The sequence below is a fragment of the Pseudophryne corroboree genome, chromosome 1 (assembly GCF_028390025.1).
Source record: "Pseudophryne corroboree isolate aPseCor3 chromosome 1, aPseCor3.hap2, whole genome shotgun sequence".
Lineage (NCBI taxonomy): Eukaryota > Metazoa > Chordata > Amphibia > Anura > Myobatrachidae > Pseudophryne > Pseudophryne corroboree.
The window spans coordinates 285,758,182-285,785,701 of record NC_086444.1 but is presented as its reverse complement, the minus strand read 5'-3'; the positions used below and the strand labels follow the sequence as shown (position 1 = coordinate 285,785,701).

Below are 27,520 nucleotides of genomic sequence, written 5' to 3'. Positions count from 1 at the left end.
GCTGCAGGAGGCAATACATCTACCCAGTGGGCTGTCACAGTCATCTTATCCTGAGTCTGCCCTGCTCCACTTGTCCACATGTCCGTGGTTAAGTGGACATTGGGTACAACTGCATTTTTTAGGACACTGGTGACTCTTTTTCTGACGTCTGTGTACATTGTCGGTATCGCCAGCCTAGAGAAATGGAACCTAGATGGTATTTGGTACCGGGGACACAGTACCTCAATCAAGTCTCTAGTTGCCTGTGAATTAACGGTGGATACCGGAAACACGTTTCTCACCACCCAGGCTGCCAAGGCCTGAGTTATCCGCTTTGCAGCAGGATGACTGCTGTGATATTTCATCTTCCTCGCAAAGGACTGTTGGACAGTCAATTGCTTACTGGAAGTAGTACAAGTGGTCTTCCGACTTCCCCTCTGGGATGACGATCGACTCCCAGCAGCAACAATAGCAGCGCCAGCAGCAGTAGGCGTTACACTCAAGGATGCATCGGAGGAATCCCAGGCAGGAGAGGACTCGTCAGACTTGACAGTGACATGGCCTGCAGGACTATTGGCTTTCCTGTCTAAGGAGTAAATTGACACTGAGGGAGTTGGTGGTGTGGTTTGCAGGAGCTTGGTTACAAGAGGAAGGGATTTAGTGGTCAGTGGACTGCTTCCGCTGTCATCCAAAGTTTTTGAACTTGTCTCTGACTTCTGATGAATGCGGTCCAGGTGACGTATAAGGGAGGATGTTCCTAGGTGGTTAACGTCCTTACCCCTACTTATTACAGCTTGACAAAGCCAACACACGGCTTGACACCAGTTGTCAACATTTCTGTTTAAATAATTCCACACCGAAGAGGTGATTTTTTTTGTATTTTGACCAGGCATGTCAATGGCCATATTCGTCCCACGGACAACAGGTGTCTTCCCGGGTGCCTGACTTAAACAAACCACCTCACCATCAGAATCCTCCTTGTCAATTTCCCCCCCAGCGCCAGCAACACCTATATCCTCATCCTGGTGTACTTCAACAGTGACATCTTCAATTTGACTATCAGGAACTGGACTGCGGGTGCTCCTTCCAGCACTTGCAGGGGGCGTGCAAATGGTGGAAGGCGCAACCTCTTCCCTTCCAGTGTTGGGAAGGTCAGGCATCGCAACCGACACAATTGGACTCTCCTTGGGGATTTGTGATTTAGAAGAACGCACAGTTCTTTGCTGTGCTTTTGCCATCTTAACTCTTTTAAGTTTTCTAGCAGGAGGATGAGTGCTTCCATCCTCAGGTGAAGCTGAACCACTAGCCTGGAACATAGGCCAGGGCCTCAGCCGTTCCTTGCCATTCCGTGTCGTAAATGGCACATTGGCAAGTTTACGCTTCTCCTCAGACGATTTTGATTTAGATTTTTGGGTCATTTTACTGAGCTTTATTTTTTTGGATTTTACATGCTCTCTACTATGACATTGTGCATCGGCCTTGGCAGACGACGTTGATGGCATTTCATCGTCTCGGCCATGACTAGTGGCAGCAGCTTCAGCACGAGGTGGAAGTGGATCTTGATCTTTCCCTATTTTACCCTCCACATTTTTGTTCTCCATTTTTTAATGTGTGGAATTATATGCCAATAATAGATCAACGTATAATACTGGTGGTCACTGGTCAGCAAAACTCTGCACTGTACTCCTCCTATATAATACTGCTGGTCCCCAGTCCCCACAATAAAGCAGTGTGAGCACAGATATATGCAGCACACTGAGCACAGATATGGAGCGTTTTTCAGGCAGACAACGTATAATACTGGTGGTCACTGGTCAGCAAAACTCTGCACTGTACTCCTCCTATATAATACTGCTGGTCCCCAGTCCCCACAATAAAGCAGTGTGAGCACAGATATATGCAGCACACTGAGCACAGCAGTGGCGGAACAAGCAAGCGGTGGGCCCAGGTGCGACAAAATGCTTTGGGGGCCCCCCCCCATCCAAGTCCACCTCGGGGGCAGTGCGCGCCGTAGGCGCGCGCAAAAATACATAGTGGCGTGGCTTCGTGGGGAAGGGGTGTGGCCACAAAATAATACCAACACAGTAGTCTCCATTATTCAAATTACGCCGCACAGTAGCACCACTACACCAGGTAGAGACCCTTTTACACCTTACAGCGAACAGATTCCTCTTTTTACACATTACAGCAGACAGCGTGCCCTTTTTACACATAACGGCAGACAGCGTGCCCTTTTTACACATAACGGCAGACCGCGTGCCCTTGTTACACATTACGGCAGACAGCGTGCCCTTTTTACACATTACGGTAGACAGCGTGCCCTTGTTACACATTACGGCAGACAGCGTGCCCTTGTTACACATTACGGCAGACAGCGTCCTCATTTTTACACATTACGGCAGGCAGATTCCTCCTTTTTACACATAGCAGCAGGCAGATTCCCCATTTTTACACATAGCGTCAGGCAGCCCCCCTTTTTTACACATTACGGCAGGCAGATTCCCCATTTTTACACATAGCGTCGGGCAGATTACCCCTTTTTACACATAACGGCAGACCGCGTGCCCTTGTTACACATTACAGCAGACAGCGTGCCCTTTTTACACATTACGGCAGACAGCGTGCCCTTGTTACACATTACGGCAGACAGCGTCCCCATTTTTACACATTACGGCAGGCAGATTCCCCTTTTTACACATAGTGGCAGGCAGTCCCCCATTTTTACACATTGCGTCGGGCAGATTACCCCTTTTTACACATAGCGGCAGGCAGTCCCCCATTTTTACACATTGCGGCAGGTAGTCCCCCCTTTTTACACATTGCGGCAGGCAGTCCCCCCTTTTTACACATTGCGGCAGGCAGTCCCCCCTTTTTACACATTGCGGCAGGTAGTCCCCCCTTTTTACACATTGCGGCAGGTAGTCCCCCCTTTTTACACATTGCGGCAGGCAGTCCCCCCTTTTTACACATTGCGGAAGGCAGTCCCCCCTTTTTACACATTGCGGCAGGCAGTCCCCCCTTTTTACACATTGCGGCAGGCAGTCCCCCCTTTTTACACATTGCGGCAGGCAGTCCCCCCTTTTTACACAGTGCGGCAGGCAGTCCCCCCTTTTTACACATTGCGGCAGGTAGTCCCCCCTTTTTACACATTGCGGCAGGCAGGCACAAGAAAGAAAGAAGGAAAGAAAAAGAAAGAAAGAAAGAAAGAAAGAAAGAAAGAAAGAAAGAAAGAAAGAAAGAAAGAAAGAAAGAAAGAAAGAAAGAAAGAAAGAAAGAAAGAAAGAAGAATTATACTTACCCTCAGGCTCCTCGGTGCAGCTGCGTCAGACGACGATTCCCGGGCAGTAGAGGAGGTGGAGGAGGGAGCCGGAGGACGGAGCCGCAGCAGCGCTTTGTTACTGGTGGAGGCGCTGCTGCTGCTGCCCCTCTGCTTCCCTATAGGCTGTTCTCGGAAGACAGCCTATAGGGAAGCAGAGGAGCAGCAGCAGCAGCGCCTCCACCAGTAACAAAGCGCTGCTGCGGCTCCGTCCTCCGGCTCCCTCCTCCTTCCCCCGTCTGTACCGCTGCTCAGCTCCTATCTCCGGGCGGCTGTGCGCTGCGGGCAGCGGTTGCCTGCAGCGCACAGCTGCATGTAATGAGTCAGTTTGACTCATTACATGCTTGGGCCCCTGGACAGAGGCGGGCCCCAGTGCAGTGCACTGCCTGCACTGCCGGTAGTTCCGCCTCTGGAGCACAGATATGGAGCGTTTTTCAGGCAGACAACGTATAATACTGGTGGTCACTGGTCAGCAAAACTCTGCACTGTACTCCTCCTATATAATACTGCTGGTCCCCAGTCCCCACAATAAAGCAGTGTGAGCACAGATATATGCAGCACACTGAGCACAGATATGGAGCGTTTTTCAGGCAGACAACGTATAATACTGGTGGTCACTGGTCAGCAAAACTCTGCACTGTACTCCTCCTATATAATACTGCTGGTCCCCAGTCCCCACAATAAAGCAGTGTGAGCACAGATATATGCAGCACACTGAGCACAGATATGGAGCGTTTTTCAGGCAGACAACGTATAATACTGGTGGTCACTGGTCAGCAAAACTCTGCACTGTACTCCTCCTATATAATACTGCTGGTCCCCAGTCCCCACAATAAAGCAGTGTGAGCACAGATATATGCAGCACACTGAGCACAGATTTGGAGCGTTTTTCAGGCAGACAACGTATAATACTGGTGGTCACTGGTCAGCAAAACTCTGCACTGTACTCCTCCTATATAATACTGCTGGTCCCCAGTCCCCACAATAAAGCAGTGTGAGCACAGATATATGCAGCAGACTGAGCACAGATATGGAGCGTTTTTCAGGCAGACAACGTATAATACTGGTGGTCACTGGTCAGCAAAACTCTGCACTGTACTCCTCCTATATAATACTGCTGGTCCCCAGTCCCCACAATAAAGCAGTGTGAGCACAGATATATGCAGCACACTGAGCACAGATTTGGAGCGTTTTTCAGGCAGACAACGTATAATACTGGTGGTCACTGGTCAGCAAAACTCTGCACTGTACTCCTCCTATATAATACTGCTGGTCCCCAGTCCCCACAATAAAGCAGTGTGAGCACAGATATATGCAGTACACTGAGCACAGATATGGAGCGTTTTTCAAGCAGACAACGTATAATACTGGTGGTCACTGGACAGCAAAACTCTGCACTGTACTCCTCCTATATAATACTGCTGGTCCCCAGTCCCCACAATAAAGCAGTGTGAGCACAGATATATGCAGCACACTGAGCACAGATATGGAGCGTTTTTCAGGCAGACAACGTATAATACTGGTGGTCACTGGTCAGCAAAACTCTGCACTGTACTCCTCCTATATAATACTGCTGGTCCCCAGTCCCCACAATAAAGCAGTGTGAGCACAGATATATCAGCACACTGAGCACAGATATGGAACGTTTTTCAGGCAGACAACGTATAATACTGGTGGTCACTGGTCAGCAAAACTCTGCACTGTACTCCTATATAATACTGCTGGTCCCCAGTCCCCACAATAAAGCAGTGTGAGCACAGATATATGCAGCACACTGAGAACAGATTTGGAGCGTTTTTCAGGCAGACAACGTATACTGGTGGTCACTGGTCAGCAAAACTCTGCACTGTACTCCTCCTATATAATACTGCTGGTCCCCAGTCCCCACAATAAAGCAGTGTGAGCACAGATATATGCAGCACACTGAGCACAGATATGGAGCGTTTTTCAGGCAGACAACGTATAATACTGGTGGTCACTGGTCAGCAAAACTCTGCACTGTACTCCTCCTATATAATACTGCTGGTCCCCAGTCCCCACAATAAAGCAGTGTGAGCACAGATATATGCAGCACACTGAGCACAGATATGGAGTGTTTTTCAGGCAGACAACGTATAATACTGGTGGTCACTGGTCAGCAAAACTCTGCACTGTACTCCTCCTATATAATACTGCTGGTCCCCAGTCCCCACAATAAAGCAGTGTGAGCACAGATATATGCAGCACACTGAGCACAGATATGGAGGCAGACAACGTATACTGGTGGTCACTGGTCAGCAAAACTCTGCACTGTACTCCTCCTATAATACTGCTGGTCCCCAGAATAAAGATATTTGCACTGCAGCCCCCTGAAACAAAGTGAGAGGACGCCAGCCACGTCCTCTCACTATCATTTCCAATGCAGTGAAAAATGGCGGCGACGCGCGGCTTTATATAGAATCCGAATCTCGCGAGAATCCGACAGCGGGATGATGACGTTAGGGCGCGCTCGGGTTAACCGAGCAAGGCGGGAAGATTCGAATCTGCCTCGGAACCATGTAAAAAGGGTGAAGTTCGGGGGGGTTCGGATTCCGACGAACCGAACCCGCTCATCACTAGTTAATACATCTGTCCCATAGTACATTGGGGCAGATTTATTAAGCCTGGAAAAGGCATAAAGAAGTGAAAAGCAGTGATAAGTGCAATGTGATAACGCACCAGCCTATCAGCTCCAATATGTAAATTGACAGTTATGAGCTGATTGGCTGGTGCGTTATCACCTTGTACTTATCTATGCTTTATCAATTCTTTATGCCTTCTCCAGACTTAATACATCTGCCCTATTCTTTGTTCACACAGTTGTGTGTTAAACCAAGATTTTTTTAGTAGCATTATGCTACTGAAAAGTCTCGTCTTGTTTTCCTTATACTCTTACATCTTTAGTTAAAGATGGTTTCCACTTTAAAAATCAAATTTAGTAAATAAATCCCCACACAAATAATATATTACTTATAACTAGGATATTTGTGATTCACCTTTGGCATTGTGCAATCTTCTCTATAGCAAGGAAGATCTGACACAGCAGCCTAAAGGTGCCCACACACGGTCTAATATTTTAAACAATGTGGGTCTTTCTGACCGATCGGAACAACACATTGTTTAAAAAGTGCTGTGTGTACGGACGATAACGACGGTGATGCACACACCCGCCAGCAGAGGCGTAGAGAGGGCGGCACCGGTGGAGCTCATGCTCCAGGCGCCTGCCTCTAGCAAGGGCGCTGCAGTCCCGCCAGCAGCTAACACTGCGCTGTCAGCGGCATCCGTGCTCTGTCGCTGCACTGCGGGAGGAGGAGGGATGGATGCTCTCCCCGGCGCCGCCGCCACCAGCACAATAAAGTGATGTCCGTGCGCTGTGACTGAAGAACAGGAGGAGCCGCCCACCGCCACAGCGACGAGGAGCTCAGGACGAGGGCAGGAGAGGTAAGTGTATTTACTGGAGAGACACGGGGTGGAGAAAGCCATGGGGAGACACGGGGAGGGGGTGCAAGCAGCCATACATATGGAGACAAGACACAGGGGGGACAGCAGCCATGGAAAGACACGGGGGGAGAAAGCCATGAGGACACACAGGGGGAGAGGCAGCCATGGGGATACACAGGTGTGAGGCAGCCATGGGGAGACACAGGTGGGAGGCAGCCATGGGGAGACACAGTGGGGAGGCAGCCATGGGGAGACACAGTGGGGAGGCAGCTTTGGGGAGATACAGGGGGAGAGGCAGCCATGAGGAGACACAGTGGGGAGGCAGCTTTGGGGAGATACAGGGGGAGAGGCAGCCATGGAAAGACACCCCTTTAGTTTAACCCCACTGTACACTTGGGGGGGGGCGACAAAGCACAGATGTGCTCCAGGCGCCATATCTACACGCTACACCTCTGCCCGCAGGTTATTCATTGCCCCCTCAAATCTCTTCAACATGCATAATACTCTGAGGAGGTGGCGAACGATGCCATGCTGCCAAATGCAGTATAGTCATGTGATATCCAAGCGCCGCCCCCCCTGCATCACCGCTGATGTCACCAACCCGGTAATATGCTGGGTTGGAAACAGCGGCAGAGAGGGGTCTGAGGCGGGTCACGCCCAGGAAGCACCCATGTCAGGCTCCCGGGTGCGACCCGCTTAATTAGGTATAAAAGGGGTATAAGTGATGAGGAACCCCCCCCCCCCCCCCCCGCCCAAAATACTATTATGTGTCAGGTAAATTATTTATCAAAATGCATTTTTATAATGGAAGATATATAGTGTAAAAAATTCTTCGTCTCCTTACTAGAAATTATTAACTTAACCTGTGCATCATACTTGCCTATTCTCCTGGAACCCTGGAACCTGTGGGAGACACACGATTTTTAGGGTAGTCCACCATAGCCCTTGAAGAGTGGGCACCCCTCCCACATTCTACCCACGTCCCAGTGAAGGAATGGGGAGATAAATATGGAAACCACGGGGTCCTCAAGAAGAGGACGGTGCCTAATTATGCATTTCTATGAAGAAGGTGTGATTTGGTTCCGCCTCTATGCAAATAATAGCAAATTGCTGCAATTTTCCCACAAGGGGGGTGTCTAATAATGCAGCTAGTATGGCCCCACCCCCATCACTGCCCACCTACTTATCCTCTCCGGACTTCTCCTGGAGAGGTAAAATGTAAGGAACGCAAGTATGGTTTGCATATGTTGTAATGTTGGTGGCACTCCTGAAATATTTTTGACTTGTAATGTTAAAAGCCTGGCACCCTAACAGAAATATGTTGCCTACCATGTACTATACAGTAGTAGGAGTACACAATAAAGCTTCCAATGTCCATCCTTACATCATAAATTATCACAGTCGAGCTAGGGTTTGTGGGGAGGCCACAATTTTTTATATTCAATATATTACATATTGTAAACATTTAAACACAAGCTCAGTTGGACTGTAGAGGATCATCACTGAGGAGTCAATATAATAGCTTGCAACTTGCAGACTAACATCTTGACCCAGATCATGCCTTTCACACTGGAGTTATCCAAGTTGGACTGGAAGTAACTCTAGTAGTGACCGGGGTAAAGGCCCCATCAATTTGTACCAGAGTAGATTGTTTCACACTGAGCCAGGACCCAGGTCGCTCCGGCTTGCCCCGGCAATATCGCTCACTGTGAAATGGGTATTATTAATACAATAATGCCAGAGATATCACAGATATCGCCTGCATTTACTAAGTTACATCATTCCCCATAGTTCTTTGTATTAAACATCTGAAGATGGCACTTTGTTAATTTTCACTATGGGTAAAGACTAGTGACGTGCACCGGACATTTTTCGGGTTTTGTGTTTTGGTTTTGGATTCGGTTCCGCAGCCGTGTTTTGGATTCGGACGCGTTTTGGCAAAACCTCCCTGAAATTTTTTTGTCGGATTCAGGTGTGTTTTGGATTCGGGTGTTTTTTTACAAAACCCCCTCAAAAACAGCTTAAATCATAGAATTTGGGGGTCATTTTGATCCCATAATATTATTAACCTCAATAACCATAATTTCCACTCATTTCCAGTCTATTCTGAACACCTCACACCTCACAATATTATTTTTAGCCCTAAAATTTGCACCGAGGTCGCTGAATGACTAAGCTAAGCGACCCAAGTGGCCGACACAAACACCTGGCCCATCTAGGAGTGGAACTGCAGTGTCAGACAGGATGGTAGATTTAAAAAATAGTCCCCAAACAGCACATGATGCAAAGAAAAAAAGAGGTGCAATGAGGTAGCTGTGTGGCTAAGCTAAGCGACCCAAGAGGCCGACACAAACACCTGGCCCATCTAGGAGTGGCACTGCAGTGTCAGACAGGATGGCAGATTTAAAAGATAGTCCCCAAACAGCACATGATGCAAAGATAAATTAAAGAAAAAAAGAGGTGCAAGATGGAATTGTCCTTGGGCCCTCCCACCCACCCTTATGTTGTATAAACAGGACATGCACACTTTAACAAACCCATCATTTCAGCGACAGGGTCTGCCACACGACTGTGACTGAAATGACTGGTTGGTTTGGGCCCCCACCAAAAAAGAAGCAATCAATCTCTCCTTGCACAAACTGGCTCTACAGAGGCAAGATGTCCACCTCCTCCTCATCGTCCGATTCCTCGCCCGTTTCACTGTGTACATCCCCCTCCTCACAGATTATTAATTCGTCCCCACTGGAATCCACCATCTCAGGTCCCTGTGTACTTTCTGGAGGCAATTGCTGCTGGTGAATGTCTCCACGGAGGAATTGATTATAATTCATTTGGATGAACATCATCTTCTCCACATTTTCTGGAAGTAACCTCGTACGCCGATTGCTGACAAGGTGAGCGGCTGCACTAAACACTCTTTCAGAGTACACACTGGAGGGGGGCAACTTAGGTAAAATAAAGCCAGTTTCTGCAAGGGCCTCCAAATTGCCTCTTTTTCCTGCCAGTATACGTACGGACTATCTGACGTGCCTACTTGTATGCGGTCACTCATATAATCCTCCACCATTCTTTCAATGGTGACAGAATCATATGCAGTGACAGTAGACGACATGTCAGTAATCGTTGGCAGGTCCTTCAGTCCGGACCAGATGTCAGCACTCGCTCCAGACTGCCCTGCATCACCGCCAGCGGGTGGGCTCGGAATTCTTAGCCTTTTCCTAGCAGCCCCAGTTGCGGGAGAATGTGAAGGAGGAACTGTTGACGGGTCACGTTCCGCTTGACTTGACAATTTTCTCACCAGCAGGTCTTTGAACCTCTGCAGACTTGTGTCTGCCGGAAAGAGAGATCCAACACAGGTTTTAAATCTAGGATCGAGCACGGTGGCCAAAATGTAGTGCTCTGATTTCAACAGATTGACCACCCGTGAATCCTGGTTAAGCGAATTAAGGGCTCCATCCACAAGTCCCACATGCCTAGCGGAATCGCTCTGTTTTAGCTCCTCCTTCAATGTCTCCAGCTTCTTCTGCAAAAGCCTGATGAGGGGAATGACCTGACTCAGGCTGGCAGTGTCTGAACTGACTTCACATGTGGCAAGTTCAAAGGGTTGCAGAACCTTGCATAACGTTGAAATCATTCTCCACTGCGCTTGAGTCAGGTGCATTCCCCCTCCTTTGCCTATATCGTAGGTAGCTATATAGGCTTGAATGGCCTTTTGCTGCTCCTCCATCCTCTGAAGCATATAGAGGGTTGAATTCCACCTTGTTACCACCTCTTGCTTCAGATGATGGCGGGGCAGGTTCAGGAGTGTTTGCTGGTGCTCCAGTCTTCGGCACGCGGTGGCAGAATGCAGAAAGTGGCCGCAATTCTTCGGGCCACCGACAGCATCTCTTGCACGCCCCTGTCGTTTTTTAAATAATTCTGCACCACCAAATTCAATGTATGTGCAAAACATGGGACGTGCTGGAATTTGCCCACATGTAATGCACGCACAATATTGGTGGCGTTGTCCGATATCACAAATCCCCAGGAGAGTCCAATTGGGGTAAGCCATTCTGCGATGATGTTCCTCAGTTTCCGTAAGAGGTTGTCAGCTGTGTGCCTCTTCTGGAAAGCGGTGATACAAAGCGTAGCCTGCCTAGGAATGAGTTGGCGTTTGCGAGATGCTGCTACTGGTGCCGCTGCTGTTCTTGCTGCGGGAGGCAATACATCTACCCAGTGGGCTGTCACAGTCATATAGTCCTTAGTCTGCCCTGCTCCACTTGTCCACATGTCCGTGGTTAAGTGGACATTGGGTACAACTGCATTTTTTAGGACACTGGTGACTCTTTTTCTGAGGTCTGTGTACATTCTCGGTATCGCCTGCCTAGAGAAATGGAACCTAGATGGTATTTGGTATCGGGGATACAGTACCTCAAGCAAATCTCTAGTTTCCTGTGAATTAACGGTGGATACCGGAAACACGTTTAACACCGCCCAGGCTGCCAAGGCCTGAGTTATCCGCTTTGCAGCAGGATGACTGCTGTGATATTTCATCTTCCTTGCAAAGGACTGTTGGACAGTCAATTGCTTACTGAAAGTAGTACAAGTGGTCTTCCGACTTCCCCTCTGGGATGACGATCGACTCCCAGCAGCAACAACAGCAGCGCCAGCAGCAGTAGGCGTTACACTCAAAAATGCATCGGAGGAATCCCAGGCAGGAGAGGACTTGTCAGACTTGCCAGTGACATGGCCTGCAGGACTATTGTCTTTCCTGTCTAAGGAGGAAATTGACACTGAGGGAGTTGGTGGTGTGGTTTGCAGGAGCTTGGTTACAAGAGGAAGGGATTTAGTTTTCAGTGGACTGCTTTCGCTGTCACCCAAAGTTTTTGAACTAGTCAATGACTTCTGATGAATGCGCTCCAGGTGACGTATAAGGGAGGATGTTCCTAGGTGGTTAACGTCCTTACCCCTACTTATTACAGCTTGACAAAGGCAACACACGGCTTGACACTAGTTGTCCGCATTTCTGTTGAAATAATTCCACACCGAAGAGGTGATTTTTTTTGTAATTTGACCAGGCATGTCAATGCCCATATTCGTCCCACGGACAACAGGTGTCTCCCCGGGTGCCTATCTTAAACAAACCACCTCACCATCAGAATCCTCCTTGTCAATTTCCTCCTCAGCGCTAGCAACACCCATATCCTCATCCTGGTGTACTTCAACAGTGACATCTTCAATTTGACTATCAGGAACTGGACTGCGGGTGCTCCTTCCAGCACTTGCAGGGGGCGTGCAAATGGTGGAAGGCGCCACCTCCTCCCGTCCAGTGTTGGGAAGGTCAGGCATCGCAACCGACACAATTGGACTCTCCTTGGGGATTTGTGATTTAGAAGAACGCACAGTTCTTTGCTGTGCTTTTGACAGCTTAAGTCTTTTCATTTTTCTAGTGGGAGGATGAGTGCTTCCATCCTCATGTGAAGCTGACCCACTAGTCATGAGGAACATAGGAGAGGGCCTCAGCCGTTCCTTGCCACTCCGTGTCGTAAATGGCATATTGGCAAGTTTACGCTTCTCCTCAGACGCTTTTCATTTAGATTTTTGGTTCATTTTACTGAACTTTTGTTTTTTGGACTTTACATGCTCTCTACTATGACATTGGGCATCGGCCTTGGCAGACGACGTTGATGGCATTTCATCGTCTCAGCCATGACTAGTGGCAGCAGCTTCAGCACGAGGTGGAAGTGGATCTTGATCTTTCCCTATTTTACCCTCCACATTTTTGTTCTCCATTTTTTAATGTGTGGAAATATATGCCAGTAATATATCAATAGCAATGGCCTACTGTACCGTACTGCTATATATTATATACTGGTGGTCAGCAAAATTATGCACTGTCCTCCTACTACTGCGCACAACAACTAAAATGCACCACAGGTATGGATGGATAGTATACTTGACGACAGTGCCGTAACTAGGCATTTTAGCGCTGTGTGCAAGAAACGACAGTGGCGCCCCCTCCCCATGTAAGATAGGGGCAGTGCGCGCCATAGGCGTGCAAAAAATTAATAGGGGCGTGGCTTCACGGGGAAGGGGCGTGGCCACAAAATAATAGCAATTCATACTACGGTGCACAGTAGTCTACATTATTCAAATTACGCTGCACAGTAGCGCCACTACACCAGGTAGAGCCCCTTTTATACATTACAGCAGACAGCATCCCCCTTTTTACACATTACAGCAGACAGTCCCCCTGTTTACACATTGCGGCAGCCAGTCCCCCTTTTTACACATTGCGGCAGCCAGGCCCCCTTTTTACACATTGCGGCAGCCAGTCCCCCTTTTTACACATTGCGGCAGCCAGGCCCCCTCTTTACACATTGCGGCAGCCAGTCCCCCTTTTTACACATTGCGGCAGCCAGTCCCCCTTTTCACACATTGCGGCAGCCAGTCCCCCTTTTTACACATTGCGGCAGCCAGTCCCCCTTTTTACACATTGCGGCAGCCAGTCCCCCTTTTTACACATTGCGGCAGCCAGGCCCCCTTTTTACACATTGCGGCAGCCAGTCCCCCTTTTTACACATTGCGGCAGCCAGTCCCCCTTTTTACACATTGCAGCAGCCAGTCCCCCTTTTTACACATTGCGGCAGCCAGTCCCCCTTTTTACACATTGCGGCAGACGGTGTCCCCCTGAGAGAGAGAGAGATATACTTACCATCTCCCTGCTGGCAGTCAGGCTCCTCGTGCAGCTCCCTCGGTGCAGGCAGTGAGGTGAGAAGGAGGAGGAGGGAGGGAGAGCAGGGAGCCGCAGCAGCGCTATGTCATTGGTAGTAAGCGCCGCTGCAGCATCCCCCTCTCCTTCCGTATTGGCTGCCCGGCGCTGCTGTGGATGCTGGGATGGATGATCCGCATCCCAGCATCCACAGCAGCGCCGGGCAGCCAATACAGAAGGAGAGGGGGATGCTGCAGCGGCGCTTACTACCAATGAAATAGCGCTGCTGCGGCTCCCTGCTCCCCCTCCCTCCTCCTCCTTCTCCGCTGCCCGGCGCTGGTCTCTTCTCCCTCCACAGCGCGGCGCACACAGCAGAGGCGGCATGTAATGAGTCAATTTGACTCATTACATGCTGCTGGCCGTGCGCCCTCAGGGCAACTGCGCTGTGTGCCAAGCCCACTTGGCACACACGTAGTTACGGCCCTGCTTGACGACACAGAGGTAGGTAGAGCAGTGGCCTACTGTACCGTACTGCTATATATTATATACTGGTGGTCAGCAAAATTATGCACTGTGTTCCTACTATATATACTGTGCAAAACTTAAATGCACCACAGGTATGGATGGATAGTGTCAAAGTTGAAAAATATTGTAGTACACACAGCGCGTACTAACAACACACACATGCCCGCTGCGCGTGCACTTGTTCCGCCGTGCGTGCACAAATCCGCAATTTGCGTATGGTCGCTCCCACGGTCCTGCGCGTGGTATGAGTATTTACGGTGGAGTTTGTGAACGCATAGAGGGTTATCAAAAAATTACATATTTAATCCAAATAGTGCACATTGTACACATAGCCCCCCTGCACCACGTCAGCAAGTATCAACAGTTTAAATGATTCCAGGACTAAGGGATTCGCCTTTGCATGATAGGAAGGGACAGACTAAGGTTATAAGGTGGTGTCTGGTATCCAGCTGTAGGGTATTTTAAGGGTAACATTCCGGTGTTGGTTAGAGGAAGATCGCATGTTCCTGCGTATAGTTATGTGCAGAAGTAGAATATAGATATAAACTGTATTTACTGTATATTATGTATGCGGCAGGAATCCAGAGGAGACCACCCACAAGAGCAGTTGAGAAAGACATCGCCCACCTTTTCAAATCAACCTATGACCTCTCCTGTAATGTAAAGATGCATCCCTGTGTCCAATGGACAAAGGGATTACAGTATCCATTGTATTACTTTTGGAAGTAGTGTATAAAAAGCCTGTTGCTGCCTGGCCGGTCAGAAGACTCTTAACGCTATCTAACTGATTAGCGGAGGACTGGACCAGGAAGCGCATGCGAATATTCTCACGTATGTACATTGACTGTAGCCATTTACTCTGTTGTATTGTAGTGTATAAATTGTATTGTTAACCCCCTTCCAGATATATACTCTGTGGTGTCGGAGCCCAGTGTTTAACTACAAATCTGTGTTGTGTCCTCTTTTCCCTGCTAGGGTTTAAAGCGTATTACATTACCTAACTGTATAAGGTTTAAAAGTGTATTGATAAGGTGTGTACGCGCTGCGGGTACTTTGTACCGTCAGCGCTGCATAAGGTTTAAGGTGTAACATCATTGCAGTGCTTTGCTGCATAAGGTTTAAAGTGTAATAATATCATTGCATTGCGTTACTAATAAGGTTTAAAGTATAACTCTGGGTGTGTGCGCGCTGTGTGTACTTTGTACCCCCAGCGCGGCGTTTATACGCTAAGTCCGTACAAGGTACGGGACTCTGTACGCAAATAGCGTACAAAGTACGTAGAGTGCATATTAAGTCTAGCGGCCGCAGCGGCTCCATGGTAAAAGTGTGTTTAAAGGTATAGCTTTATGGTTTAAGATAATATCGACATTATCAATAGTATACTTGATGACACAGAGGTAGGTAGAGCAGTGGACTACTGTACCGTACTGCTATATATTATATACTGGTGGTCAGCAAAATTATGCACTGTCCTCCTAATATATATACTGCGCAAAACTTAAATGCACCACAGGTATGGATGGATAGTATACTTGACGACACAGAGGTAGGTAGAGCAGTGGACTACTGTACCGTACTGCTATATATTATATACTGGTGGTCAGCAAAATTATGCACTGTTCTCCTACTACTGCGCACAACAACTAAAATGCACCACAGGTATGGATGGATAGTATACTTGACGACACAGAGGTAGGTAGAGCAGTGGCCTACTGTACCGTACTGCTATATATTATATACTGGTGGTCAGCACAATTATGCACTGTCCTCCTTCTACTGCGTACAACAACTAAAATGCACCACAGGTATGGATGGATAGTATACTTGACGACACAGAGGTAGGTAGAGCAGTGGCCTACTGTACCGTACTGCTATATATTATATACTGGTGGTCAGCAAAATTATGCACTGTCCTCCTACTATATATACTGCGCAAAACTTAAATGCACCACAGGTATGGATGGATAGTATACTTGACGACACAGAGGCAGGTAGAGCAGTGGACTACTGTACTGTACTGCTATATATTATATACTGGTGGTCAGCAAAATTATGCATTGTCCTCCTACTATATATACTGCGCAAAACTTAAATGCACCACAGGTATGGATGGATAGTATACTTGACGACACAGAGGTAGGTAGAGCAGTGGACTACTGTACCGTACTGATATAATACTGGTGGTCACTGGTCAGCAAAATTCTGCACTGTCCTCCTACTATATACTACAATGCAGCACAGATATGGAGCATTTTTCAGGCAGAGAACGTAGATATTTTCAGCACACTGAGCACAGATATTTGCAAGCACACTGAGCACAGATATTTGCAGCACACTGAGCACAGATATTTGCAGCACACTGAACACAACTGAGAGAACGCTGCACACGTCCTCTCCCTATCATCTCCAATGCACGAGTGAAAATGGAGGCGACGCGCGGCTCCTTATATAGAATACGAATCTCGCGAGAATACGACAGCGGGATGATGACGTTCGGGCGCGCTCGGGTTAACTGAGCAAGGCGGGAAGATTTGAGTCCGCCTCGGAACCGTGTAAAATGGGTGTGAAGTTCGGGGGGGTTCGGATTCCGAGGAACCGAACCCGCTCATCACTAGTAAAGACATACTACTACTAATAATAATAATAACAATAATTTTATTTATATAGCGCTCTTTCTCCAACTCATGGCGCTTTACAACATCAAAAACAATGCACATATTACAGAAGATTGAAGTAATACAGCAATAGACAAGCCACATAGACAGAAAAAGAAAACCTTAAGCGCACAGTAAGCATAATGCAGGATTGGTGTATGTATTTTTGGTAATAACTTCCACGGGTTGGGTATTCCACCCTCACAGGTACCAGATGAGGCAGCCATCTTGTGTGCATTACCCTGGTTGGAATAGTCTACTCTTAGAAGAGATGACACAAAATGGGGTGATTGCAGTGTCCTAACGCTCAGGATAGGGTCCCAACCAAACTGTCAGGTCCATGTCTTTTTTATCCCATCAAGTGTACCAGATGAGGCATCCAACTTCTGATCCTTCTCCTGCAAGTTGACTGTTCCTACCCTCCCTTTTTGGCCTATTGTTTCTATGGTACTGCAAGGCCTTATGGCTACATTTGTGCAGTGGCACGCCAAAAACTCTTTTGCAAGCACGGGACACACTGTCCCGGGATGAGTTCCTCGAAATTATATCTCTTATATCTGTGCATAGCTGCACTAAGATGATCTTAACTGGGCAAAATTTTAGTGCATGATAAATATGCTCCTACAGTATATCTGAAGTGTAAGAAAGCAAGGTGGTAGGGTCTGTTACCCAGAGCAACCGAATAAAACAGAATTACTTCACAGGTGGCCGTGCTGCATACTTGCCTACTTCTGACAAAGCATTTCAGGGAGATGTGAAAGTAGCACCTGTCAGCGCGGACGTGTACTGCTACATCTGAGAAGCGTGTCACAAAAATGACTTACATCCAAATGTAAATGAGCCCCAAAGTTAGTTAGATCTATTTGTTGAAGAAAATACACTGATATTTTTCAGGATTTGTTCGTATATTGTGTTTTACAGGAGATTCCATATACTGTAAATGGCCTCAAGAAACCTTATTTAAATTGCATGAAGCCATAGGGATCATTGTGCCTTATAACCAATACAGGGAAATGGCACTGATGAGATCCCATTTGAATGTACGTACCTCTGATTTATTTATTTTTCCCCAAGAATGTAACATCTACATAATGGGGATAAGTTAAAATCAGGGAGATTGATAGACTATTCAGGGAGTCAGGGAGATTGCTACTATTTCAGGGAGTCTCCTGCATTCTGAGGGAGGGTAGGCAAGTATACCGTGCTGTATCATCCTAACTAAAAGCTTAAAAGAACCATGGTTTATTTTCAAATACAGTATGTATTTTTTGGCATAATAGAAAACTTATTTGAAAGCGAACACGTCCCTTAATATCACACCTTCTTGTTAGGAACAGCAAATTCAAAATGACATGGCTAAGATTATCTGGTAAAATATTTTTGTTCAAATGTATTAACACAGACATAACAGCTTTGAAATATTTCAGTATCTTCATCAGAGGTTTCCAATGAGTTAACGAGGAGAAAGAAGAATCTCTGGTCCAAAACAGCTGCAAATTAGTCTACGAAATGAAGGATCCAGGAAGCAGTGTCTGCATTAGGCTGCAGTATGGGGTCCTGCTTCCCGCACCCATCTCCGCTGCTCTAACTAATTCTTTAGTCACAATCCCATCTGCCTACTGGGGGTATTTGGGCCTCCAGTTTGCATGCAATGATAATTTACAGTCTTCCAGTAAAATATTGTTGTCTGCTGCTTATGTGAGACTGTCCAGGACATTTGCAAATAGCATAGGCCGGATATCTGAATTCCCACACATGGTCATGAATCTGTGAGGGGAATCTCATGTGTGCAAGTGTGCACGTTTTAAATGGCATTTGCTATATATAATGAAACAATCAGGATGCCTGATAATTGGCCCGTCTTTTGCCTATTTTATTGTCTAATGACATAATTCCTTTTTTTCTAAATAAGTATATTGGATATTTATATCAAGCATCAAGAATGCTTTTTATGAAAATAAAGATCTAAAGGTCACTCACCCATTCTACAAAGCATCTCTTTGTTCTGGAGTACTGTATTCCAGGAATGTAAAATATAAAGCAACCCAAAAGAGAAATATGGGGCTAATTCATAGATGTACGCAGACATATGGATTCTGTACATCGCCAACGTTAGCTTAGCTGCGCATGCACAGGACCTGTACTGCACATGTGCAGATCGAGGCCTTCAGCGTTTGTGGCAGTGCTCCCTAAGCCGCAACTTGATTGACAGGCTGCGGACATATGGGTGCGACGACGGACAATTTTCCAGAAAATGGGGGCGTGTTGATGCGAGTGGCTGTGTCTTTTGGGAGCAGCTTCACTGGCCTCGGCAGCATGAACACACTGGCCATCCTGAGTAACCTGAGGGTAACGCAGATGACCGATAGTCACGCATAGTGATCTGATGCGTCTTCAGGCACCCAAGTAGCTCACAGAAGCCTACAGGATGCCTACTGTGGCATTAACATTTTTTCATATAGAGTCCAAATATGCAGCTGATGTATGTATAGAATTAGACCCTGTGTCTTTTGTAAGATTAGAATAAGAACAGTATACAGAAATTACGTTTGCACTACACATACATTTACATTTTCTAACCCCATAACTATTTGCCTACATACTATAAACATTACATCTTGTAAAAAGATATATTTTATAATATATATATATATATACATTGTTTTTTTTATTAAAACCACAAGTATATATTAATAAAATTATTATCGTCTGCATTCATAGTAACCACATTCAATAATAACCAGTGGTGCAAGATTTTTTCATACAGGTACTCTGTGCGTGTGCTGACAAATGGGCGTGGCCACACATCACCTGGGCATGGCCATGTCACTAGGGGTGTGGCCATACAGTCCCTTTTCCTGGCGGCATCTCTAAGGACACCTCCCTGCATGCAGCAAATAACAGGCTCTGAGTGTTGTGGGGTAGAGAGACCTATAGCTTCACACAGCCAGGTACATATAGCAAGGGACGTGGAAAGTGCACCCAGCTCCCAAGTTCCTCTTTGCGCCAGCAGCAGGAGCATGCTGACATCACCTTTACATACCCAGCAGCCCTGGAAAAGAAGGAGGTGCTGTCATGTGTATAAGTGGCACTACTGTGTGGTGAAATTTTAATAACGGACACTACTGTGTGATGTAATGTGAATTGGTACTATTCTATTGCCATACTCCTTTCCCCATTAATCCACACCCCTATATTTTTGGTGTGTGCCTTTGGCGCACACTGCCCTTATTGTGAATGTGGCGGGGGGGGACCAATTCTCTTTCTGGCACCATAAGTATGTAACCAGGAGCTCTCATGTGGATATGCCCCACCCTGGGAGTCTCGGGTGCCCTGGAGTTAGTTGATATGATAAACAGTAAAGCAGATCAGAACAAAATCAATGACCAGTTGATAATATGTACAGGATAACTGATGCCAGAATGCAGGAGGGAATAGCATCAACTTGAATAGTGGACAAGATCATAATAATACAAGAAGGACATAATAAGGCCTGGCTTGTATAGGATCAGAGGCATCACCAGGTGTGGTGACAAACGGTGCGCACCCTTGATATCCCAGCGCGCCAGAGGCAAGCTCACGTCAAAAAGGGGTGTGGCCGCAAATAAAGGGACAAGGCCTCGCGGCATTGTCACCCAGGGGGCGTGCCCAGTATCTTCAGAGATGCTGGGCTGTACTGGGCTTCCCCTGAAGACTGTCTCCCAGCGCTGTCGGCTCCTCTTCTATGACAGGAACCGGGTGCTGCAGCAGACTTTCACACTGCAGCATCTGTCTCCTGTCACTGTGGAGGAGCCCACAGATTGGTGTCACCCCTTCCAGGCATCACACCAGGGTGCGGGCAGCACAATGGTTTGTGTACATACAGGAATCATGGTTTGTGCAGGTGCAATAGACACCCACGATGGCGCCGCAGCCAGGCTGGATTTTTAGCAGCTCTATTCAGCTGCATTTTAGGAATACAAGTCTTTCACAACTATCAATGTGCATTAATACAGGGTAGCAGCTAAACCGCACTGGACACAAGGCAAGGAGCTGTCCAACACCTAGAATACCTTATGCAGCTGAGCAGCAGCTACATAGGCAGGAGCCCTGAGTAAGGAAAGATCCAGAGTAGGATCCACAGGAAGGAGAGCTATTATCCTGTTATACAGATGTCATTTAGTGAGGTGATCTCTGTGGCAGATTGCAGTATGAGGCAGTGTCTTTGAAGGTGGCATTTTGCTAAACTTGGGAGAGGTCACGACAGGGTCTGGGGAAGGGTTAATGCTGGGGAAATATGTTATAAATGTAATGCCTGAAGTAGATATGATGGTTAAAGACAGGAATGGAAATTAACAGATGCAAGTATTGCTGAAAGAAAATGTATGAACCTATGTGAAGTGTAGTCCCACTGTGGCACATTCCATGGTCCAGACCCAGTCTGGCCACACACTGGACACATCTAAACAGCACTGAGCCCACCAACACTATGAACAACAGTTTCTGCTAAATAGATTAGATTAATAGAGTGATTAGTTACATCTGATTGTATTACTTTCTGAAAAGAAAACTGGGACAATTATCATTGCTTAATCACTTTTAATAAGTAAAGTTATTCTAAAACGTATTTTGTAATATATATTTTGACTTTGTTTATGGAAACTTAACTTATGTTTGAACAATAAATCCACTTTAATGGTCATTTCAGTTTAGGAGTTTAATGTGTTGGCTAAATAACCCGTATACTGAGAAAGGTTGTCTGTAAGATATACTCTTTACCGCAAAGTCTACCTCTTCAGGTGGTATATGTAGTCTTGTTTCTATGGCTGGCTTCCATCAGACCTTTGCAAACCCAAGTATCATAGTGTTTGAATCAATTACAGCTAACCAGTTGAAACAGCTGAGCCAGCTATATGATGCTGCAGCGCTGGGAGGCCTTAAAAACAAGATTGCATCTGCCCAATCCCACCAAGATAAAGTCACTGCAGAACTTGTAAGTGAAAAATACACTCTACCAGATACTATGGGGGTATTCAATTAATTGTGTCGCCTGGGGGCTATTCAATTAGCCCCAATAAGCCGGCGTGAGACATAGCTTAACAGAGATTTTGTTTCACCTGCCTTAGGCAGGCAAAGCAAAATTACCGAAAACAGCCCCGTTTTCATCCGAAAACAGAACTGTTTATACCGAAAACACACAGGTTTCACTGAACCTGTGTGTTTTCGAGTGAAAGGGTATTTTTTTTTTGGGTGACCTAATTGGATAGCCCGAAAAAAAATATTGAAGAAACATTGGGAAAAATCAGGAAAAACTTAATTTTTTTTGCTCCCAATGCTTCTTCGCAGGTAATTGAATACCCCCTATATCTAGCGAACTACTACACACACTGTAGATTAGGACAGTGATGGTCAACAATCCTTTTCCTGCGTCCCTTAGATATGTACCACCAGAGTTATTATCTGCATTAATGTGTAGTCAGTTAAAAAGTCTTACTCTTTTTATTTATAGGAGTTGCTGCTTACAGTATGTAATAAATACATGGCCAAGGATAGAATGTCATAAACTAAAATAAAAAAAATTGGTGTGATGTTATGAGCAGTGATGCAAAAAAAAAAAAAAAACCTCAGAAAGTGGACAACAACAGAACTGGGGAATGTCATCTGGGGGAAAAAGTAATTATCCTATGTTCACTTTCACATAGGTGGTAGAGTAAAGCCCCCTACACACTGGGCGATGTAAGCAACCAACGATATATCGTCCACCTATACTATCGATGGTCGATTTTGCCTACACACCGGACGATATCGATGGTCAATTTGGACGATATGAGAGTACATTACATCTATATCGTCCAAATGACTTGCATGTATAAACGGCGATAGATCAACGATGAACGATCGCGAGGCCGTGCATCGTTCATCGTTGATGCATACACACTGAGCGATATGAAGATTTATCGTTCATTACTGAACAAGATCGTTAATATCGCCCATACACAACGCCCAGTGTGTAGGGCCCTTCAGTGATGGCCTTTGTAAAAACAACTACCAGTGCTTGCAGATCTGCTGCCCTCCTGTCAGAGCTGTGTACTTTCCTGCGGAGCTGTGTGATCTCTACTAGAGAAAGTAGAGTGATGAACAGCACAAGAACTACATTTAAATATAATATAAATCCTCAATTAACTGTTATGTCAAGTTAAAATCATGGCAATTCAATTAAAAGAAATGGAATTTTTTAAGCTACAACATTTTGTGAACATTATACCAGTACTAAAATGTGGTAGTTTCATACCATAATATAGACTGGAACAGTTTCTCTCTGTAACAGCAAGGTATACAATTTTTCATCCTCTATATGTAGTGACTTACTTGGGTGTGTGAGACTCATCCACGCGGTGACCAACTTGGAACTCATGAGATTTGCTCCGATGCAGGAAAGTGAATCCAGGGATTAGGTGAATGAGTTTTCTGGATGAAGGCGGTGGTGTTCCTGGTGGTTTCAGTTTGTTCCTCCGTCTGACGGGGGGGGTGCCCGGAGGGGTCATAGTGGTGACTATGTTAGGTGTCCGTGGTGGATTGTTGTGCGCTGAATGCCGTTGGCGGGGGGATGGTGGTAATGAGCGGTGTCCAGTCTCTGAAGGTTGGCATGAGCCTGGATATGCTTCAACAGTCAACCTATCTACATTAGTGTAGAGGGATCCATGGGCTACAGGCAAATGGGAATAGTGCTGGAGGCATTTGGCCTGTAGTTTTGGACTCTGTGAAAGGTGCGTTCGGATCCATTGAGCAGTCTCTTGCTGGGTGTAGGCAATATTTTCCTTCCCTGCTTCGGAGGCTGGCCATTGAATGGCCCAATCTTGTTTAGATAGACTGCTTCCTATAAGTGATACAGGCAAATACAAAGAAAACAAGAAATCTTTTAGCACTACAAATAAAATAGCTGTAGCATTTCAATAAAATTATTGCGCTCCAGTATTTAGCAATAACAATTTACAGATTTGTAGACTCTGAGATTTTTTTCCCAGATTTAAAGATTCTCCAATCCACCAATCTGCACCCATACATCACAGATATTTTACAGTGATTTGCAGATCATTTTCAGCAAATACAGTTCTGACAATCATAAAAGGCTCATCGCTTTAGCGGTCTGTAAATCTGCTGATTTTTACCATACACTAGCAATCTACAGCCCCAATTGATCTGTGAAATACAACGTGTTGGACAACCAATCCCAATCGATTTTGCATGGGCACACCAAATATTGATTTGATTTAGATTTCTCTTCTTTTCATTCAAATTGCATTTTGTTTATTGATAAATTATTAACACTTCTATTTTTTAAAATACTACTTACTTTACAGCATTTTTTCTGCACCTGAATACAACTTTAACATAGTACTGTACATCATATTATTTATATTTTAGTGTCCATATTTTATCCTTTTTCTTGACTTAATTAGTACCACAGTCAATTTGATGTAATAACCTGGACTCAAGCATGGATATCCTTAAATCTTGGACTGTAATGGAGGAGTTTGGGAAGTTCTGGTTTATACAATGTGATTAAAAAATGGACCACCTTGGGGACATCTCAGCTGCCACAGTGCTACCTGGGAGAGGGGATGGAGGCGCGGCTGTACTGGAGCACGGAGCCTGAAGCAGACTGTGGCTGCTGAATGGGTGGATGTGGGTGGTGTTTGGGCAGCAACAATGTGAACACATGTAATAGAGCTGATTCGTGGGTATGTGGGAATGTCATGAGTATGTAGCTAGAGTTACTTGCTGTTCGTGTATATGCATTGTGGACAGCAAAGTCACAGTCTGGGTGCCATGGACAACTAATAGAGGTCAGGCTGCAGGAGGATTGCCTTTCTGTAGCCACAGGTGGGCAATCCATTTAGTATCAACCCACTTCTGTAGATCTGCCAGAGGAGGCTGGGGGAAGGTTGCTGGGGGCCGGACGAGTGGTCTGAGCCTGGCAGCTGGCAGAAAGTTAACTTCCAGCAGCAGCTTGCAGACTTTTCTGACATGCATCTAGCTATTGTTCACATAGTGTGCATGTGTCATACTTAGGCTGCAAAGGCATCTACAAACAAGTCAGACTTCTACATACTGTATGCCAGTTGTGTCTCTGCGACCATTCAATACCTGAGTGGTATGTGCAGCAACAATGTGAACACATATAAGAGAGACATTTTGTGGGTGTGTCAGAGTCTGTAGTGGATGAATAGCCAGAATTATTTGTGTATATACAATGAGCAAAGCCAGTCACTTCTCTTGCACCTAGCATGAAGTAGGTGTAACTGCCAATGATAACGACAGCCTAGATCCATATGATTTAGAATGGGTGTAGTATGTGCACCCATTTAGAATACATAGTAGAATTAGCATTCTGTTCACATTCCATTAGCAGTGGACACTCCAAGTTGTGTTTGCAGTACATTTGACTCAAAATCAGACCCAAAGCGCAAAGATGACCTCAAACACGGAAAATAAGAAGGTGATGGAAACCATTAGATAAAAATTGCCCAAAACACTTATCCGTTTAATGCACTAACTATTTTAATCTTCATTAAAAAAAATATATACTTTTAAAATCTAATAAAAGGCTATTTTTAACTTGCTACCACATGTGTTTTGTATGTTATGCCACCCAGCTGCATATTACGCTAAACATTTTAACTGGCCGTCCATAAACTGTCGTTACAGGATGTAAAGAATCTTGTTGTAAAAACGAACAGAACATTTTTCAGAAAGAGATCATTTCAGGTTCAATACAATGCCCGGCTCCACTTTTTGTATTGCTCCGTGCTCTCCCTCTCTGTGTTAGGCCACCCAGCTGCATTACACTGTAAGCTGCTATGGATGATATTGTACAAATGCAGATTGGTGGTATACAGTAGAGTAGCATACTGCAGAAATGAAGCTTGGAAGGAGGTGCTGAGCACAGTGACTGTTTATGCTGCCTGAATGTGATTGGCCAGCTTATCAGGGATCACCTTCCACTGACACAATATTGTTTTCAGTACTGTAGTTTTCGCCACCCAGCAGTTAAACTGTGTATTGCATGGCGTGGATTCTATAGTAACATGCTGTCGGGATGCCACGCTATGACCTGCCGGGAATGCCATGCTCAGAGCAAAGGTGCAACAGGACACATCTGTATGTCATCCAATATTGTCCAAGGTTTGGAAGCCCTGGGCAGACCACTTTGAACCTCCTTTAACCACCATTTAGCTTCACCACTTCTCAACACTGTTCTGTTTATATCAGCACACACATCGACTGGCACCCTTCTCCTCTCCCTTCTGTTCCCCCTCCCTCCCCTTTTTTTCTTTCTTTTTCATTCAGTTCTCTTCCTACATATTTAGCTTTTACTACAAGTACAGCGTTGCTCTGGACAACTTGTGTTATCCTGCCCATAACTGTATGAACATTAGGATCGATTGACATTGGAATGCGTAACATCAATTCATTCACCTGTTCTAAAATTGTTATGATGTTTCCTGTATTTGTGATAATTTTCTTATGATGTAAACCCTTGAAAAACCTTTACAAAAAAGATCTCATTTTAAAAAAAAAAATGATTTGCCAAACTGAAGTTACTACACTCAATACTCATCATTTCATCACAAGATAGTTGTTATTATCAGTACAGGTTGAGCCTCCCATATTCAAAATGCTTGGGACCAGAAGTATTTTGGATATTGAATTTTCTGTATTTTGGAATATCAGTATACCATAATGAGATATCTTGGGGATGGGTCCCAAGTCCATACACCTTATACACGTGGCCTGAAGATAATATTATACAATATTTGTGTACACTGAACCATCAGAAATCAAAGGTCTCAATATCTCAGTCGCACTCAGAAAATTCTGTATTACGTAATATTCCGTATTTTGGAATTTTCGATAGGGAGGCTCAAACTTTACTGTACATAAATAAAACATACAGTAATTAATTTTTATTACAAATTGCAAGACACCCTAGCCTTTACCCACATGAAGTGTCGTAACTCCTGTCTCTGCCTTTGCAAACGTTCTTTTTCCTTTCCTCCCAATACGTCTACCTATCAGCACCTACCTATCTCCTCTAAAAACCTGGTACCCCTTTACTGCAGGGACGTGCAGTTAGGGGAGACCCGTCATTAATACAAAAAAAAGCAAAGAAGATACTTATAACACATAGGGGTATATTCAATTATGGTCGAAAACTATTGTCTGTCGAAAAGACGGCAGTTTTCGACTTTTTAAGGTCGAATAGTGATTCGACCTATTCAATCCCAGCTGTTTTTTTTCGACAAGTCTGGGAATTCGACTTGTGGAATAGTACGTGAATCGGTGGTATAGCTGCCGATTCACGTACTTATGAGTGAAACGGGGCCAAATTTGACTGGATTTGGCCCCGTCTCCGACCATCTCAGTCCGACATAAAATAATGTCGGACTGAGATGTGGGACCCAGAGGAGGAGAGGGGGGGGGACCGCAGGGAGACGGGGGAGAGCCGCGGGCATACAGGGGAGATCAGCTCTACAGCACAGTGCTGCAGCAGAATGTCTCACAGCCGCGCCGCTCACGGCAACGTCCACCCGGCTCCAGCAAATTAGGTCACACTTGCTGGAGCTGGGTGGACACTGCCGTGAGGTCGGGCGGCTGTGACATCCTCCTGCAGCGCTATTGTAGCGCTCCTCTCCTCCTCTGGGTCCCTCATCTCAATTCGACTTGAAAAAGTCGAATTGAGATGAGATTGAATAGGGGTTGTCGGATCGATTCCGACAAATGCATGTCGGAATGGATCCGACCCTAATTGAATATACCCCATATTCTGTGTCATAAGTATCTTCTTTATAGTATTCTAATCATTTAAATACATTAAATTAGCTTGGGAGGCACCGATAACAGTGCCTCCCGTTG

General features: G+C 45.8%; 1 protein-coding gene across 2 annotated transcripts in view; it reads right to left on the bottom strand.

Moving 5' to 3' along the window:
- The window catches only part of KSR2 (kinase suppressor of ras 2), an 868,249-nt gene that overhangs the window by 539,040 nt on the left and 301,689 nt on the right, over nt 1-27,520 (bottom strand). For both annotated transcript variants that reach the window (XM_063964329.1, XM_063964330.1), the window contains exon 4: nt 22,973-23,480. In XM_063964329.1, coding sequence (XP_063820399.1) covers nt 22,973-23,480 — 508 coding nt within the window. The remainder of the gene's footprint in view (nt 1-22,972; nt 23,481-27,520) is intronic.